Source organism: Gambusia affinis, linkage group LG22, assembly GCF_019740435.1.
Source record: "Gambusia affinis linkage group LG22, SWU_Gaff_1.0, whole genome shotgun sequence".
Taxonomy (NCBI): domain Eukaryota; kingdom Metazoa; phylum Chordata; class Actinopteri; order Cyprinodontiformes; family Poeciliidae; genus Gambusia; species Gambusia affinis.
Window position 1 is genome coordinate 9,931,522 of NC_057889.1, and position 20,327 is coordinate 9,951,848.

At 38.1% G+C, this 20,327-nt stretch overlaps 1 protein-coding gene across 10 annotated transcripts in view; it reads left to right on the forward strand.

Moving 5' to 3' along the window:
* The window catches only part of utrn (utrophin), a 177,879-nt gene that overhangs the window by 123,085 nt on the left and 34,467 nt on the right, over positions 1 to 20,327 (forward strand). For all 10 annotated transcript variants that reach the window (XM_044105882.1, XM_044105879.1, XM_044105885.1 and 7 more), the window contains 7 exons: positions 57 to 135; positions 1,824 to 1,884; positions 9,570 to 9,631; positions 11,218 to 11,292; positions 14,006 to 14,207; positions 16,340 to 16,425; positions 17,805 to 17,962. In XM_044105882.1, the coding sequence (XP_043961817.1) occupies positions 57 to 135; positions 1,824 to 1,884; positions 9,570 to 9,631; positions 11,218 to 11,292; positions 14,006 to 14,207; positions 16,340 to 16,425; positions 17,805 to 17,962 (723 nt within the window). The remainder of the gene's footprint in view (positions 1 to 56; positions 136 to 1,823; positions 1,885 to 9,569; positions 9,632 to 11,217; positions 11,293 to 14,005; positions 14,208 to 16,339; positions 16,426 to 17,804; positions 17,963 to 20,327) is intronic.

The following is a 20,327-nucleotide window of genomic DNA, read 5'->3' on the forward strand; positions in this document are numbered from 1 at the left end:
TGTTTTTATGATTTCCCGGCTCACTGTCTGTTGCTTTATGTTTCATCCTTTTAAAGGTGGCTGTGGAGGACAGACTGAAACTCCTTCAGGAAGCGCACAGGGACTTTGGCCCCTCCTCTCAGCATTTCCTCTCCAGTGAGTAAAACTACACTTTAAAGGCAGTAATAAACACAAAGTGCCTTGGGCTGTCTCATATTTACAGACTTCCTTCTGCAATTATTTTTATTTTATGTTTTATACAAAACCATTAATGCCACCGCTTGTAAAAACAAGAAATATTTTTTTTCCGAATTAACTTGAGTGTTTAGGTCGGTGTGTGTAAGAAATTTAAATTAAGTCTGTCTTATAAACTATCAAAAGGAAAAAAAAAACTAGTTAATATACCAGTATGGCGCATGTGTTTTCTTCATAACAACCATTTATTTCTATCTTTATGCCAGCTTGGTATGCAGGAAACACCAATACAAGTGAGAGGATGTAGAATTTCCTCAGCTGCACAGAGACTTTAAAGGACTTTGTGCTTTGGTCAGATGCACTTGAACTCTACCGATTGGTCTTCTGGGAAAAATACTTCCGAGTGTAAAAATGTAATTATTCATCAGTTATCAGTGAAAATATTTACAATTGTCTCAATTATTAAGTAAAAGACAAACGTGTAGAAGAAGGAGCTTGTGATTACTGTTTAGTATGGTATTGCTCCTGTGATGTCATGAGCCGTTTTCTCACCAACGGTCCTAAGAGACATGTTAAAGTACATAGCAATAGTAGCAGTTTGAACAGAACATTTTGTAATTGTGAGTCTAGTATTAAATTAAATAAAATCCTTGAGTGATTTTTTTTTTTTTAATCCTTTAAATAAATATACTTGAACTCAAAGTTGTGTGCAATAAAAGGTAAATTAGTTTTTCTTTTTCCAGATTTCCTAGATAGTCTCTGATACTGTCCCTCACAGTCTGCAGATCTAACACTTTACTTTTTAAAAATGCAATGCTTAATGACATCTTCACTGACTCCCTCCTGGTACTCCTTCTTTCAAGTGGTCATTAGCTCTGTACAGAAAGTTGGAGACAAACCTCCACAGCGGAAGACGGATGTAGAAATATTAAACAAAGCAGCCTTTCTTCTCCTCCCCTCTCTCCTTCTTTCTTCATTTTTCATAATCTTCCAACCATCAGAGTTCTTTGAGTTCCACCTGATACTCTTTACTGGCTGTCAGGCACGGAGACTAAATGCTCTGCGTGTGATCCAGTGCAGGTGTTCAGTCACCCCGCTGCGTCACCGCCAGACACAAATTTACTGAGCAGGTGCCGCTGAGAGCTCAGCAAGTAGACCAGACAAAATACCAGTCATCTTTCATCTTCATGACACTATCTCCTCCATCACAAATTCGCTCTCATTACACTAGTAGCTTAATATTCCCTCGGGGATCAATAAACTACCACGTTCTTATCTTGCTCTATTCATCTCGTATATCTCCCAATCTTGCTTAATCTCTTTCTCTTACTGTCTTTTCATCTCTCTATCTGAGAGTGAAGCTGTGTCGCAGAGGAGGGAAAGTGGTATGGCGATAAATCACGCCAAATTTTTCCTGCTTATTGCTTGAAGAGGAGAACTTCTTGAGCGCTGCTGTTTAACCGGATTTAGCATCACACCAAATATTAAAATGTGTTTCTGCATCATTATGATAATGTGGAGCTTATTTAAAGTCAGGCTTCAACACTGAAATGATTACTATAGAGTATGCAGTGTTTACAAGGATGGTTTTTCAATTTGAGTTGCTTCTTGAATTTAATCTCCTCGTCTTTTTTAATTTTTCTTTGCAGCATCTGTACAGCTCCCCTGGCAACGTGCAGTCTCTCAGAACAAGGTTCCCTACTACATCAAGTATGTATGAACAAATATATTCGGTGCATGTTTAAAATGTATGCATGTTCCTGTAAAATATGAAGCAGTAACTGTCATTACTCATCAACTTGGGCATTTTCTAGAGATGCAGAAATTTGTTGCTATTCAATTTTATTTCAGAGATAAGACGATGTCTCGCTGTGCTTTTTTTCAAGCATGACATTTTAAAATATGTTTGGCAGCTTATGTTGGCAATAAGCATTAACAACTGTCTTATATTGTCTTGAAGATGTTTGACTGTTACATACGTAAGGTGGGCATTTATTTGGCGATTGTTATAGGAGTAAAACTTGCTTGCTTTTTTTACCACAACAATCATAGTATTGGCTAAGTTCTCACATTAATAAGTAATAATTTTAAAAAGCCATTTTAAACTCTGATTGTGCTCTTTTCATCCCTGATGATTGCAGCTCTGATAGGTTTTCAAACCAGTTTGCTACAATAAATTATGGGCACTGATAAAACCGTGACTTGGATGCTCAAAGCCACACTTCCACAGAATAGTCAATGAGGAGAGTATAAAATATTATCAGGTGTCAAAATAGGTCAAAAAACTCCCAAATGGCTCCTTTTCCTACCTGGAAAAGACAAAGAAATAGGGAATTTTGATGGGGTAAAGGGACCTATTACCATGTTCTTAGCATGACACATGTACATATTTTATTTTTCTTGTAATTCAGGAATATGCTCCTGGATATGTTAAAGTTCAGTTGTTTCACCTTAACATTCCCGATTCAGTTTAAGAACTTCATAATAATTGTATTTTACTACAGCTTTTTGAGTGTAACAATAACCCTAATGCCTTCAGTTTAATATTTTACTCCCCATCACAATCTTTGCCATTCCGAACAAATCTTATATTTCTGCTCAAATGGGTGCAGATACTCTCGCACAGTTGCAATTATTTCTGATCCTCTGGAAATGGCAGGCTTAAAGATGTTGAAGTTTCATTATCTGGGGATAGGACCTGTGCCGCTGAGCTACTTTACAACTGAATCTGAACTCTGCTTGATTTTTGACTGACTCGAAGAGAAAACTTCACATCAAAGTTTTAGATGTCTGCTTTACACCACAACTTTCATGCCATGCTACCTTTAAGAAAAGCTTCAGCAATCAGAAGATGCTGGAGTGACGCAAAACGTTTGATAAGACAGATACTTGACTATTTTATTTGCTAAATTCCAAGGCATCTAATAGTTTTGTAATGACAAATTGTTATATTCTTTGTAGATCAGAAAATGTTTTTCCTTCTTAAGAATGGATTACTTTTTTTTCCATTCAGAATCTTCAATACGAGAAAGAGTCCTAAAAATTGGCTGACACCTGTTTGTGTTTTTGTCTGCAGCAGCTTGTTGCTGGAGGCGATGAGAGATTAAAGCCCGACAGGGCTCGCAGGACCAGTTTTTTCACGTTTGGAGCAAAGAACAAAACAGGAAAAAAAAAACTGCCTGTGATCACAGATGCGCCCAGCCAGTGAACCTACATCTGTCACACTGACAGAACACGTGTGCACAAACAAATACGTGTGGGCAACGCAGTTGAAGCAAAACAAAACCTTGCATACAAATGCACATAGAGCAGTGGTGCAAACATTCATGCTTGGTTAGATAAACATGAAGATGCAGATGAACTCCAGCTGTAGTAAGGCTTCAAGGCAGTAAACAGACACCCACAGTGAGACAGGAGCATGGCACCTTACAGTGCACCCCGTTATTATTCAGATCCCAAAAGCCATGCATGAAATGATACATGGTTTTCTATATTTTTATAAATAGCATTATAGAAAGGCAGTTGTCTTTTTTTTTTTTTCTGATACCCTTAAAAAATGAAGTGCCTACAGAAGTCAACTAATTAGTCAATGGCGTCAGTATAAATGCAACTTTTTATTAGGGTCTTGGAGAATAATAGTCCCGGTGCACACAGAGACAATCATGGTATATTTTTGTAAATGATTAAGGAAAAATTTTTATCCACGTGACAGGTTGATCATTATCATTCAACAGATCAACAGATCATTATTCTATTGAGACAGGCTGTAACACTGCCTGAGAATGACACAAATAAAACACCAAACAGTGACGTGTTTATTTGTGAGAGTGAAGTGCATGCGGGATAGAGAGAGATTATGCTACGTCATGGTTTAAAAAAAACAAACAAGAAAATAAAATACGCAACTTGCATGGTCACACAAAAACATAAAACTAGCATTTTAAAATGTATCCACCCTGGAACCCTTTCAGATGCCAAGTCCATGCAAATGCACAGCCTAAACGACAAAATTTTTACGAATACATCTAAAATCGCCTCTTTGTGGATGGGGCCGTAGAGACTAAATATAGCTCATATAATGAAATCTTAGACAAGAAGACAGTTGTTTTCTTAACATGATTTTGTTTAGTTTTCCCACCATTTACACAGAGGAAGAATGTAGTTTTATGAGTTTATTGGCCTACATGATAACTCATCTGTGTTGTGGAAAACTAATCATAAAACGATGGTGGCAACATCTTGCTGTGGGGAAGCTGGTCAGAAATAATGAGACGTATTTGGACCTAAATACAAGGCAATCTTGCACGAAAACATGTTGGAAACTGCAGATGACTTCAGACAGTGGTTGAGATTCACCTTACAGTGGAACAATGGCCTTATCCATACAGCCAGTCACGCTAGAGGAGCTGAGATCAAAGCATTGTCATTTCAATCTGATCTGAGGGAACTTGAACTCTTTGGAAAGAAGATTGGACAGAAGTTTCAGTCTGTGGATGTTCAAAGCTAGCTGAGACAGACGCTGAAATGCTTGTAGCTGTAACTGCAGCAAAGGGTGGTTCTACGCAGGAGGTGTGAATGCAAAAGCACAAGAGACTAAAGATTTTTAGTTATGAAATGTCTTGAAAACCTTGTGTTTCTTTGTTTCCTAATTACGCAGCTTTGGGTTGGCCTGTCCAATAAAGTCTCAACAAAATACTTTCAGGTTTATAATTGTACTGTGACAAAATGTGGAAGAGTTCAAAAGGCACTCGGAAACCCAATTTCTCCTATTGCAACAAACATGCAGATTGCTTTTGGTGTAATTTCCTTCTCCTTCACACACAGAACATGAAAGCCAGCACTCAGTTTTGAAAACCCACTTAATTAGCTGCCTGCGATGAACTCTGAATCTATCCCCAGGACTAATCACAGGCCGCTTTCAGTGCTGAGGCATTCTCAGGATTCTCACATCACTGTTTGACACATTCATTTCCCCCACACTCCTCCTTACATCCTCTTTCCCAATGTGCACCTTTTCTTCTGTGTGACAAAGGCCCCCCTGATTAAAATTACCCTTATTTTTGCCTCCCTGTGATGTAGAGTTCAAATGATGAGATGAAATCGGATGTTGCACTCTGAATAACTTGAGTGCAATGCCATCTCGCACATTCCTTTAGTGTGGTTAGTTTAACTTTTAATCGGAAAACTCCTCTGTCAGCGCTCTAAGTACGGTGGCAAAATGAAGCTGTGATACAGGAGCAAAAAAGGTACAAAAAGGAGCAGGGGTGAAGAGATGTCAGCTAGAGAAATGGTACAAGACATCAGGTGGAGAATGAAGGCACTTATCACCTGTCACTGACTCTTTCTGAAAAGCACTGGGAGGAACTGTCAGTGAAGGAAAAAGAATAGTCCCAAAATCTTCCCCTGGCTCACTCCAATCCTTCACTAATTTCATTTCTTTGGATTTCCAGACACGTATGGAGTCATTCATCCACCCACTCATGATTATTCATGTCCCTCTCTGAGCGTGTGACAATGACAAAATCCCACCAGCCAAGTTACTGTTCTGCCACTGTTCAGATTGGTGCTTTGATCTCTGAAAGCACAAAGAATGTGGATGCTTTCGTAGAAGGCTTTCTTTCGTTTACATTCGCTGTTTCCCAGAGGAAATGCACGAGTGTAAAACTGGAGTAGCGGGACGTATATTGTTAGTTATGGAACAGCAGGGATGAAATTAGTAATGAAAATCCCTTTAACCTTTAATGAAACTGCAGCGAGGGATGGGAAAGTCGCACGTAAAATGTCAAAGGGAAAAAGCAATTATTCTTAATAAGCTGAATTGTCACAGCAGGCGATGTGTTAGTCTGAGAGGGTCACTTTTGTCAAATTGCTTCAACTGCTTTCCCCGTTCATCCAGACAGAAATCTTATAAAATCCTAGAGTTAAAGGTTATTCCTTCCCCACCCTGCAGTCTGGTGGAGGCAGACGCGTCATCCTCCCCAGCTTGCAATAAAGCAATAAAAACAGAAACAGCAGGAAATTAAGGTAACATATTCTCAAAAAGAGAATGACGTCACAGTCATGAAGAAAATAGACTTCAGCCAGGTAAAAGGGGAGGACTGACACATGTGCTGCATATGTGTCTGTAGCTAGTCACTAGACAGGGATTAGAGGTGAAAAAAAGCTTTGAATTTATTGCAATTTAGAAGACAGATTTATCACTTTCAAGTTAACAAAAGCCTGTGATCACCGATGATCCAATCCGGTGAAGCTGTCAGGATTGCTGATGTTTTTTTAACTTCAGGCCAAATGGTTTCAGAGTTGTGTGTTCTCTCTGTGGCTCAAAAAAGGGAAGATGGCAAACTGCCTGGGAAGAAAGGTCTACTTCAAAGTTAGTGTGAGTGTGCTGGAATTGTAAAAAAAAAAAAGAAAGATCTCATGAAGGTGCATATGGGTGAATACAGACAAGAAGAGGCTTTTTAAATTGTCACAGTCACCAAATGTAGCCAGGTCAACTTTGATCCACCTTAATGCCTCAAGTCTCTGGATTTGTACTTCAGAAGTGATGATAATCTGAACAAAGTGCTTCACTAAATTTTTGGTATTACTGTTGGTGACAGAGAACACTTTAATATCTCCTGTTAATAACTAGTTGAAGATGTTTATTAGATCTTTTTACATAAAAAGACACATTTACGGTAAGTTTTAAGCTACAGTCTTTGAAGAAAAGTTATTTAGACTTTGCTTTCAAGGTTTTTTTTTTTCTGATATCTCAACATGGTCTTGATCTTTAGTTTTTCATGCTTTCTGAAGCAGTTTCATGGTGTTTTGTTGCTTTTTCACTTATTTTCAGTTTAGATTGAACAGAATATGCTTTAAAAACTAAGAAATAAACAGAAAAAGTGTTGCAACTAAAAATATCTACAACATAAGACTTTAGAGATCCTCCTTTGGTCATCTACTGTCATGCTAAAGTTTGAGCTAATGGCTTTCTTAGAGTCTACAGATAATATTTTCAAAAGCTTCAAATTTATGATGTTTTGCTGCAAACAGAGGTTTAAAGTGAAAACAGAGCAACGTTGTTAAACCTTCCTGTCAGTCAGCTCTGGGTCAGCTTGCCCTTTTGTTGATTTGGGAACATTAATAAATTGCTTTGCGTTGGCAGATGCCTCTGATAGTGGAAATGCCCAATTTTGACCTTCAATACCATTTACCTGTGTAGTAGGAGCTGCCTTTTGAGTTTCTGAACAGCCAATCAGCTGTCATGGCAGGTCAAGTTACAAATCATCGGATTTCTGTCAGCAGCTGATTTCATGGTGGATTTCTAATATATTAAGGCTAAGAAATTATCTTTAATGCCTTCAACTGTAGTTTGTTGATAATAAGATCAACATGAACACAATTCGTAATCATGGAAAACTGACCCTGCCCATTTACATATGACATGTCATTTAAATTTTGATGTTTAAAAGGCTTCCAGACCATAATAGCTGATTTTGTTCACTGCTCTTTAAGTTTTCTCTTTTAAATGCATACGGGTCCTGTGATCCTAAATTAAGCAGCTTTGTGAGATAGCTTTTGCTCCAGTCAGAGCTACAAACATAATTTGACAGTCGGCACTGCAGAAAGGGCAGGTGTTTCAATAAAACAGTTAGCAATTGATTTGCTCTCATTATGGCTCTTGTGAGCTGTGTTGGATGTTTTTGCTTGAGAAAATTGTTTGCAACTGTTAAACGTTTTCTAAAAATAACTTTGGACCAGTTTTTGTGTGAATAGCGGGTAATCTTTACCAAAGTTCTTGTGTTTGTGTGGAGCGAATGGTAACAAATCTCCTTCGCTGCTTTCATTTAGGCTTACTGACAGTTTAGGCAAACTCTGTTACCCAACAGCGAGGGGCGAGACGGGCATTAGCGATGGCTGCTCATTTGTGAAAAAGGTTATCAGTCTGCGCAGCTGCTGAATAGTGATGAACATCTGTGTACTTGGAGAGATTATGCCATCCACTGCAGCGGTTCGACTTTACTTCCTGCTGACAGTCAGCACAGAGCGAGCCATTGCAGAATCCACAGGGGATCTTCTGCATTTCAAAAACTGTCTTGTGGAAAACTTCTCCAAACATTCTGCGTGGATCCGAGCGCGTCTGACAGTCAAGTGCTTTCTTAAAAAAAAAAAAAAGGTTTACACCACAGCCTGCACACCTCAAATAGATTCACTTCACTTGCATTTGCAGCTTGAGTCAGTTTTTTTTTTTTTTTTTTGTGGTCCTGTGCATGTCAAGGCAGCTGAGTTTGATCGACTTTGACATGCATCTTATTTTATTTATTTATGCAGCGTTGATCTTCTTTTTCCCTTTCTTTTTGTTTGTTTGGGACTGAAGTGGAGAAGTGAATAGGGACTCTGGACTTGTTCTCCTTATTTCTATGTCCTGTGGTGTTTTAAAAGACACCCTGTGGTGATGAAAGTGATTCACTCTGTGTGATTTGGGAGTGTTTGTGTGTTGTTGTGTTGTTCAGTACTTTGTGTTTTCTATATTGGATTCAGAAACAGCTCTTTAGTCCCTGGCCCCGATTTAGAGACTATAGAAAGAAAGTTTACAATAAAACTGTCACCAGAGTTGGGAAGAAATTAATTATGATGCACAGTGTGTGTTGAGAGGCCATGTTCCCATTTGTTTAGGTAAGGATTCTTTCATCGAAGCTTTGATTTGCCAACTTTGATTTTACCCTAATTCAATATACTTTTAAAAATATATCAGAAGATCCAAGCATTTGAACTATTTTGTAGTCATCCTGACCCTGATTAGACATTAAATATTTACACTGAGAACAACATTGACTAATATTTTAAAGCTGTCTTTTAAAGCAAAGACAAAATAGTTAAAGTTTAATATCCTAGATTGCCAATTAGCATTGCAAGCATAGCGGTTTCTATGTATATAGAGTACATATATGTATACGTACATGGAGTTAAACTACTTAATACCCAGAGCTGCATTTTATGTTTCAGTAACAGAAATGCTAAACAATACTGAGGTTATTAAGGACACTGTGAATATTAAAAGAAGGAAAACTGTCACAAAAATGTGGATTAATCCGTAGCAATAAATTTTTTTAGCAGTAATATGGCAAATTAATCTTTTCTTGACCTATAGTCCCTACCTTAATTCTGGATTTTCCTAAAGGTTGCAGGCAGACTTGTGTTGACCAGTATAAGTCAATCAAGCTAAATGTTTTAGTTCCAGGCAATTTATTGGTGCTGCTTTGCAGTTTTGTCATGTTTTTTTTTTGGTTTTTTTACCAACTGGTAACCCAGAAATATTTCTGGTCATCTGTGCAGTTTTATTTTTTTTTTACTTTGTGTTTGTGACATTTTTGTTCATTGGTCTAAATGTTTTCTCTTGATGTTTTATTTTTCAGTCACCAGACACAGACGACCTGTTGGGATCATCCAAAGATGACGGAGCTCTACCAATCTCTAGGTACAAAACACACATGCATGAGTGATTCATGTGACTTGAGGTTATGTGTTTATGAGAATCCTGCAAGTTTAAGGAGAGCTTAATTAATGAAAAAAAAAAGCAATAATTTTTTTTGTCATTATTAAAATCATGATTGTTTAACATAATTACCTGTTCAGTTTGATAATTTTTGAATTTTTGCACTTAACATATAAACATGTACTCTCATAGTTGGATATTGGCAATTGAATTACTTAAATCCAATTTATTTCCATTTTTTTCTTTAAATAAATTGTTTGGGACCAGAAAACCTGGAACTAAACTATGAAGTAGATTTATTGCAAAGCTCTTAATCCCAAGTACAATGTATATGTTTTATTTCTAAGTGGCATTTAGCTGTGATTTACTCGTCTAGATCGGCATCTGCAGGCTTTGTGATGTACAAAGCCACTTTAACCATTTTACCTCCTAAATTAAATTTGTCTGGAGACACAAAACCGACCTAACTCCCAAGCTGTGCTTTCAAATGAAGCATCACTGAACTGCAAACTTAATATTTCATGTATGAAAACTACATGTTTTGGTTTTTTTCTCATCAACCTTTCAGATGCAATAACTTATTAGGTTTATGAATGCTGTTTGTGAAAGACAACACTTTATGCCACAAAAGTAGGATAGATAAAATAATCGTTTACTGGTTTTTGTGTCAAACCAGTATGTTTAAGGACTTTGTAGCCAGTGATGCTGATTAAATGCAGATGAGCTGTACATGTGTTTACTATAAATTTCATGATATGCTGAGAATTTATTCCAGCTGTCTCCATAAGTGGCCTTATAGGTTCCTGCCTAATGGATGTAGCTTCAAAATAGTTTTACCTCAGTTCTGGTTTTGACTGTTTGCTCACATGGCAAACAAAAATATCTTCAATACTGGAGTGGGTTACAAAGAGTGCTTAGAAACACCTGAATTACAAACCAAAGGGCTCTTAGCATCTTTAAGAAGTGTTAATAAACTGGAATATCTCCTTCAGGAAAGTAACAATGCTTTAGGACTTGGTAAAATATTGTACTTCAAGATTTAAGGAAAACAAGTACTGTAGGGGATTCAGTTGCTTTTAACTTGCTTCATAAATTAGGAATTTGCCCCTGAGGTGTGTAAACATTGTATTTAACTTAGCAAGCATCTGGGTTTCACATTTAACTTTAGACAGTTGCCGATAGCTTGCCTCCTTTGCACTCACTGTCAATATACTAATGGATGTTTGAGTCCCGGTGGGAGGGCCATTACAACTGTTCATTAATGAGCAGCCTGATTGGTAATAACCTCTGAAACTTTGGGAGCATTTTCTGTAGGGCAGCAGCTCAACAAATAGCTCCGTCCATCCTTGGGGATGGAAACTGACCGACCTAATTACACACATTTTACATTTTTGTCTTGGTTCCTTCTGCAGACAAGTCAGATTTGAGTAAAGACATGGATCTTGCTTGTGATGCCCTGCAGGCAGCTTTGTGTTGCTCTGTGTTTTTCTGATCTCCCCACGTTGGTTTTATTTCTCCCCATTGTCGATTCACCTTTCATCTTCCTGACTTTTCCCCTCTGCCTGCAGCGGACTTAAATAATGTGAGATTCTCAGCGTACCGGACAGCCATGAAGATTCGCAGACTACAAAAGGCTCTTTGCTGTGAGTAAGATGCACACATCCTCACCTTAATGTCCACAGCCAGAGTCGGCTCTTTCTGAATTATTTTTTTTTCCTCTTTTGGGAAGAGGTAATGATTTGAAACTTTGCCAGGTGCTGTGTCAGTGCTGCATAGGTGCCAGGCATACCTTGCTCTAAATTACCTTTTGCTGCATGAATATATTTATATATTTCTACGTGTGTCTGTGGGTGGGGGATCTTGTCGACACAGCCACAGCTGTTCCTGGTGTTAAGCTTGTTGAATGCAGCCTCATTTAGTGTGCACAGGTGGATTTTTTATTTTTTTTCATAATGTTAGAGCTCATATTTTCTGCTTTGTAATGGAAGCTTTGATTAAGGCGGCTATTACACACAGTCCCATGTGGCTCTCATGCTTACCTACCTACACACACGCATAAACACACACACTCTGCCGTTGCATGCAGATTTTTTCCTCTGAGGTTTCACCCAGCATGGCAGCAGCTACTTGAAATCAGCACAGTGTAATAATGGTGACAAATGATGACTATTATCCAGATGTTGACATTATTATGGCAATAGAACACTATTAGAGGGGCCTTCTCATTTACATCCTGCTGTTTGTTGCATGTTTGAGTGTGAGTGTGAATGCAGAAAAGATCTAAAAATGTCACAAATACACCATGGTTTACAGTTTCTGTGGCTTGTTGCTGTTTTCTAATCAGTTCTAATGATTCAGGTGTTTTTGTTTGCCATCTTTGATTTGCTTCTCCAATCTAATAGTTTTGCAATAAGAATAAATCGGTTTGACTCATTTTGATGCAGGCTTCTGCGGTTCTGTGGTGTTCATTAGATTAGAGCAAACACTTTGAGGTGAAGCGAAAAAATCCTTTACTGCAGAAGGATCACTAACTGTGTGTTTGTAAGCCAGAGTCGTGTAAAGAAAATGGCAAACATTTATATTTTAAACAAATACGAATAAATGGTTAATTGGGGAAAAATTGAGAAATGCATTTATAACGCACTTATAACAATGAGGCACTCAGGTAAAAATGTTTCAAAAAATTTGTGCAAAACAGTAAATATTTTTTTATTGGTTGCCAAACAATAAAAACTAAATCAGAATTTGAGTTTTCCCTGAAGATTATAAGCCCTGCAGGTCATAATTCTTACGACTCTGCATAATTCATACTCCTGCGGATACTAAACTGTTATTAGACAGTTTAATGACTCTTTTATGGCAATAAAAGAACCCATGCATGACAAAAAATATGGCTTTCTGTTAACTTTAAGATCTGGTAGATAATATTCTTACATAATCTGGAAAACTATGTCCATCTATCCATTAGAAATAGATTGAGATATCTGTTAAATTGAGCTTGAAAAAAGATTAAAATTAGTAGATTGCTCAGAAACCCGAGTAGACAGGTTTGCCCTCAACTTGAACCTAAAGTTTTTTGTAACTCTGCTAATTTGCTGTCTGACTCGCCAAGACAAATAAGATATAATAAATTAATTAACAAACTTGAAACCTAATGGGCAGAGAAAGCCCAGCTGTTCTGGACCGACTGGCAGATCTTGTTTTATGCTGACCAGATGGATAAGCTTAAAGAGTGGTATTGATTACATCATTTACTTCTTAGCAAAAAAGGAAGAAATACACAATGACCAAAATAATGGTGTTCCCCTGATTTATCCCCCTTAAATGCAGTTTCTTCAGTTATTAGAAACACAAATGACCCGCTACTAATAGCAGAGTTTCTGTGCAGCCGTCCATCTTCACTCAAGAACTTCCAACAGATTGTTAATGTTTTCTAATCTAGGTTGTTGCTCAGGGGTGAACTGATGAAAGGACAAAACAGAGCAACTTTGCTCTAAAAGTTCCTATCCTTTCTTAAAAGAAGCAGCCTGAATGAACAACATGCATCTCTAAAAGCAATGTCTTTTAAATCCTTCTTTACAACTTTTTTTGTTTTTCTGACTTCATTTTTAAACAATTTTGCTGATCTTGAAAATAGCCATGTTTGAGTCTTTGCCCTTCAGCGAATACTTTCACATGGTTTTGTTGTTGTTTAGTTGTGCTGCAGATAATTATCAGATAGTTTTGAGATCATGCAGCTTTGGATTTAGTTCTCTGCCTGTTAGATGTTCTGTTTGCCCTTTCTTACTTATAAAACCCAAAATTGAGAAGGAGAGTATCATAGAACTATGAAATATTGATTTAACAATAATGGTCTTATTTTTGTCTGTGACGAAGGAGCCAACAAATTAAATGAAAATGCTGACTGCTACATTAACTGTCTCATTTGTCTATGCTTTCGATTTCTTTCATATATATATGAATGATGATCTTGCAATATGTATCATTGCTCTGATTTATCTGCTCCTTGTCGTTTTAGACTACTTCAGCTGAAATGTCCTTGAAATTTAGATTTTTTTGTCTATAAATTGTGAATACCATTTCCAGTTTCTTGTTCTTTTCAGTTTGGATTTGTTGTAATTCTTGTAATCTGGGTTGCTGCTGAAAGCTCAGTGAATAAGTCAGAGCGTTTACTACTGGTTCTTTTTTCTCTCCAACTCTTCCTCTCTTCCCTCTCTTTGTCATTGTTAACCTTCTTCCTCTCCCGTCCACTTGACTTTCACTTACTTCTCCCGATCCCCATTCTTGAATGATTCCCCATCCTGATCCATTTTGCTCCCCCCACCTCTCTTCACGCTGATCTTTTCTCTTCTGCAGTGGACCTGCTGGATCTCAGTGTTGCCCAGAACACCTTTGAGCAACACAAACTCACCAATAACAGCCACCTGCTCTCCGTCCCAGAGGTCATCAACTGCCTGACGTCCATCTACGACGGCCTGGAGCAGGAGCACAAAGACCTGGTCAACGTGCCTCTCTGCGTTGACATGTGCCTTAACTGGCTGCTCAATGTTTATGACACGTACGTATTAAATCTGTCGATTTGTCTTCTAAAAGTATTTATACACCTGAAAATTTTGTTTTTTACACTTGCAACCACATATTACAATAATTTTATCAAGATTTTATTTAATAAACTCACAAAAAGTAGTGCAATTAAGAAGTGGGAGGAGATGAATACATGATTTTTTACATCGAACAATCTTAAAAGTGTACATTTATTTCAGGCCCCTTTACTTAAATACCGTCAAATAAAATCAAATATGAATTGAATTGTTTAATTTGCAGGGAAAATGCAGCTAATTTGGGAAGGATTAAAAGTTTGTTAGAGAATTTTGGAGAACAAACAACATCATGACGATGAAAGAACTCAATAGAGAGAATTTTAAAGCAGGATTTTGTAATTAAGTGATTTCAAGCTTTTAGCATCTCGATAGCTATTATCTGGAAACGGAAAGAGTATGGCACGACTGCATTGACAGGTTGACAGCTTAATCATTTCTTGAGCACTCAAAAAATCTGCCCTTTTGTAGAATATTGACTAAAAAAAAAAGCATCCTTAAAACAAAGCTGTAAAATCTCCATTTGGAGTTTGCTACAAGCTGTGCGGCTAAAACACTGAAGAAGGAAAAAGGTGGTTTGATCAGATTAGACCCAAATGTAAATTTTGGGCTGTGGGGCAGCTACAACCAGACTCCCAGAATATAGAAAACTAACACTAGAATCACTAAAGCTAAATTAAATCTGTCTGATTACTAGACATAGAGGACAAAATATTTTGTCTTAGATCAAAAGCTTCTGGCTGTGAGCTTTAACCATTAGCTTTTGGTTAAAGTTTCTGGTTAACCAGTTCTGAGATTGCTTAGTGTGACAGAAACTGTCAGCCAATTCCACACTCGACCAGAGACAACCTGCAAAAAACCAACTAAAAAAATCAAAACTGGTGTCAAAAATTCTCTATGAAATCCTTGCAGTGTGACTCCTGCTGCAGCAGACATCTGATTTTCTTATCTTTTCCCAGCCACAAATGTCAGTACCACTGTCTGATAATTAATCTCTTCTTGTCGTAATTCATCATCCGGCTCAAGTAATAAATAAATAGATGCTAGTAACCTGCTTTTTATTTATTCGTATTTTTTATGTGACCTGTCGAGGCATTTCAGGCATAACATTTAAAAAAAAGCTGGCTGCCCGTGTTGACAGGATATCTGGAGATGGTATCATCACTGTTGCATCTGTCACAGAGTATGAAATATAAACCTGTGTTTATATGACCTTCAACTTGCTGTCGACTTATTGATGGGACTGATATTTACTGTATGTCATGGTTATGCTGAAGTAATCAGTCTTGCAGTCAAGGTTCTTCTTTTATATTGAGCTTGTGTGATTCAAACAGGTCCTAAGTAAAACATAGTGCTGGCATCATTATGCTGTGGGGGAGGGTTTTCTTCACCAGGAACAGTAAAGCTGGTTAGAGTTGAAATATTCATAGATGCTCACAATTTAATATGGCTGAGCTTAAGATATTTTACATAAAAGAATAGCTGAAAACTTAATCTCTAAATGGTCTTAGAGATGAAAGGGACATCGTAAAACTTGCAGTTATAAATGCAATGAAAGGACACAAAACTCTTTTTAAACCATTTATAGGTTTTACTTTGCAACTGTAAAAAAAAAAAAAACTGAAATATATTTAATGCTGAGGTTACAACATGTGGAAAACGTTCTAGTATTGCGAATACTTTCTCAAGTGGATGTTTGTATTCAGGGAACTCACTTAGATTTTGCACAATGCTGAATGTTGTGATATTGTCAATATTTTGTATAAACAACCAAGAGCATTGGTTTGGCAGCAGAATAAGCTGTTGCACAAATCTATTGAGAGCTGACATTCACAATCATATTGGCATGAACAGACCATCGCTGTATAAACAGGTGTGTCTACATGCTGTAAGCCAGCATCGTTTCTGGCGTAAACGCCGTTTGGGGGCAAACAGAAAAAGGAATTGGAATCAAATATGCACACAGACAATCACCTAACGATTTCCTGCTACTACTAATCCATCCATTGAACATTGTTGAAACAGAGAGGCTTACTCTAAAAATAAAACTAACAAAGCCCTCATGGTCTTGTGTTGAATTCTCTGTCTGCAGTGGTCGCAGTGGGAAGATCCGCGTTCTCTCCATGAAGATCGGCTTGCTGTCTCTCTCCAAGGGGCACTTGGAGGAGAAGTATAAATGTGAGTGGAAACGAGTGGGTGACGCATATTTACAGGAATACACATGCTCCAAAACTCACACTGCTGTCCCTGCTCCCCTACGCAAATCAGTCTGCGCCCACGCTGCTTCACTACAGCTGTAATCCTTGTAGTATTAATCAAGCACAGAGACGAGGGGGGAAAAAATCGTCAGAGAATGGTTTGTCTAATTGGATGAGAGACCTCCTGCGTTCCCCCTGTTCTTGATTTAATTCTGCTTTCTGATTTCTTTTTGAGGATTAGACGGCGTGAGCATTGGCTTGCTGCACTGGGAGAAGACTTGTCAGTCTGGCTTCCTGCTCTTTGTCTCTGCTGCCGTATCTTCCTCAGTCTGTCTTCTTTCCCTGTCACAGCCTGCTCCATTGTTCATCTGTCTTACAGTTCCTTTTTCTTTATTGTCCCATCTTTCTTACCATTGCTTCTCTTGTTCTTCCTTTTCCTCTTCCTTTCTCTTGCCATGGCATGAACTCCATCCCTGAGCCTATTCGTTCCACTGGCAGTTCCTATTAGCTTGAGGAGGGTATAAAGCACGGTTGATTGCATTCTTCCTCCCTTACTTTGGAGTTTCATTTACTGTCAATCCCATGCATTTACTCGCACAGCCTTGCACAGATCCCTAACCAGGTGTTCTGCCATGTGACACTCTTAGCGATGGTTCTGAATGTCATATCTAATTGTGCATCAGAAAGCTTCCATTATAGCTGTGGAAGTTGATTGGTCAGTTGTCTTAAGAGCTAATAAAAATAAAGGGGACAAGTAGGTCATTAATGCACATAATTGCAAGTGTGGAAATGTGCGCACGTGCTTAGTGGAAGCTGGCACCAGAGCCGAGCTGCATATGAAGATCAAAGGCAGCTGCAAAAGGAGCAGAAAGAGCTGTTACACTGTCCTCCTTTTCTCTGGATAACCCCTGTTTGCTCATTTCGTGTAATAACTCTGTGGTGTTTCATAGCATTAATAGAAACAAAAATGTCAACATGTGACAAGTGTCAGCAGGTAGCCATCCTCATCCAGTGAAGCTCTGTCAGTCTCCATGGAAGCAGGAGATTTGGAAGTAGGGAAGGAGAGATTAGCAGGGGGAACAGCTTGGTACCGAAAAACTGAGTTGGAGAGATTAAAAATGACTCTGTTCCTCTGGTGCTTTCTGTGTCCTCCCCACCAACTCCTACCTGCATGCACACACACTTTACAACACATTTCCTCCCACTTGGATCTATACAATCGCTCTTTCTCCCTTCGTATCTATTTATACCTGCGTATTCCTTCTCAATATCACCCACATTCTGTGACTTTTCCCTCACTCCCTCATCCTAATTTTATTTCCATGTTTTTTGTGCTCGCTCCGCTGCACTCTTCCACAGATCTCTTCAGCCAGGTAGCGTCAGCCGGTGACACGTGTGACCAGAGGCAGCTCGGTCTGCTGCTCCACGAAGCCATCCAGATCCCCAGGCAGCTGGGGGAGGTGGCCGCATTTGGGGGGTCCAACATCGAACCGAGCGTCCGCAGCTGCTTCCAGCATGTAAGATAACACACAAATGGAAACAGACATGGCTTCCAAATGCATAGTGACTTTCAAAAGTGCCCTCTCCTTTGAACTATTCTGAACTTTTTATGTCTCGTTGAGATTTTTTGTCACGCAGTAGCACATGATTATGAATGCAAATCCAACTTTAGTTTTGTCCAAAACAATAAACAAGGATATGAAAATATATGTTTTTCTTTAGTTGCACCATATTGCTGATCTTTTTTAACAACCTTGTTTTCATTACCAAGTCATTTGCTCCAACATCAAAAATAGATGCTGTATTGGCACAAACTATTTGCTGACTGTCCTTTTGAGTTTTACAATAGCCATCTAGCTTAGGTTTAATTTTAGACTTTACTGTTGTTTAATGATGTTGCTCTTCCTCAGGGATTTGCTCTTTGATTGTGTTTACTGTTTCTTCCCTGGCTGATGCTCTGACCGTTATAAAAAAAGAGACAGACATTAAATCAGCCTCATAAATGTTTTTGATTCCCTGCACTGCAACTCCAAAATATCAGTGAGGCAGATTTCAGCTTGCAAGCTGAAATCCTCTCCCACATCTTCTTGTTGATGTTGCTTTCAAACACATGGATATAGATGGGGTGAGCAGGCTTCAGTACACAAACATGCATATATACACAAACAAATTGCTCCCAGGTTTGGTCATGAATCTCTGTGTCAGCTGTAGTTCAGCTCCTCATTAATCATTCAAACGTCCAACAATGTTTTGGCAGGTAAAACCAGAAAAAAAAAAAACACACTATCTCCCAGTAAACCACATGCATAAGCACAGTGCTGGCTTTGTGCTCCAGTTCGTCTGGTCAGTGACCGACTCTGCAGAACCCCCAAGACCATTTGCTCTAATAGCTCTATGATGAAGGAGTCACATGGCATAAATAGGAACTCCGTCTCCGTCCTTTTGTCGCACTATTTCATTTTTCCCATCCATCCTTCTGTCCGGTCATGCTTTCAGCCAGGCAGTAATTAATCTGTAAGTGCTATAATTCTGCAGTTAGATGCCAGGGAGGAAAGGCAGAAAGCAAAGATGAGACTAATGTATGTGATGAGAGAGACGGTTAGATTGTGCTGGCAAAGGTCAGAGAAAGGGTGACGAGTTTAATGACAATCTGAGATGTCATCCAGCTGAAGAATATATCTGAGGTAATCTTCTCTCTTAATCTGAGGGCAAAAGTCTCCTTCATCCACAGGTTGAACATGTTTTCTTCCAGGCAATTTCTAACAATCCTTAACGGATGTTGAACTCTATTCATCTTAGAATCTTCATCCCAGACTATTTTATATAAGAGCGTTTTTTTCATAAATGTATGTTATTAAATGTCAAATAGTCTTGTTTATTTCTACTATAACTAATAGAACATTTTATTTCACACAAGTTATTTTTAGTATCGGCATTAATAATAAAGGATGCATGTATGTATGCATATTTATATAGTAGTTTATGTTATGAAGCATATTTTAAATTGACTATCTCCATTATATGTGGGAATATTTATTTAGTATATTAATCTTAGGACTTCTTTAGCTTTGTGTAATAGCATGAATGTATTTGTAGAGGTATACGCTAATAAAGCCAAGATGCTGTGTAGACTGTCGCACAAGGAGCTTTTTAGATGGATCAAGCGAACAGGAACATCCTGTTGCTATTTGATAAGTCACTCCTCTTATTATCAATGTATTCTGCCCTTTGCCTCCTTTGCTGCCTTTTATGTGAGTCAGGGATGATGGAAAGGTTGTTTTTGACTTTTGTAGAGGTAATGGCAACCATGTCAAAGCTGCTAGCTTGTCTAATAGGCTCATTATTACATCCTGTTAAAAATATTTTGCTGACACTGCTGTGGGAGCGTTTGCCAGTAGGCAAAAGACATGGTTTAAATTTCAGTTTAAAGGATTTATAAACAGATGATGGAAAAAGAAATCCTGATTCTTTAAACAAGTCAAGATTGATAATACATTTAAGAGCAGGTGCTTGGGGATTTTTAATGATCAGGCCATCATGACTAAAAACGCAGCTACAGGATCGTTATGGGGATGTTAACATCAATCAATGTTTATCGTAAGAACAATTAGAAGCTTGTAAAACTTATTCAGTTTTGTTCAAGACTCAAAGCCATAGCAGGGACTTTGGTTTTTCATTCTAATATATATGGTCATCTTAAATTTGTCTGCATGTTTATTAGGAGTTTAGTACAGAGTTATAGCATTTACTAGATGTACTTGATTGTATCATGCTGCAAAGTGCCCGTACAGTTTATCACCTCGCTTTGTTGAAATTTTATAGAAACCATAAACCTCATATGGTTGATAAACTTTTGCTTTATGGGTTCCCAGCTCCTTATTC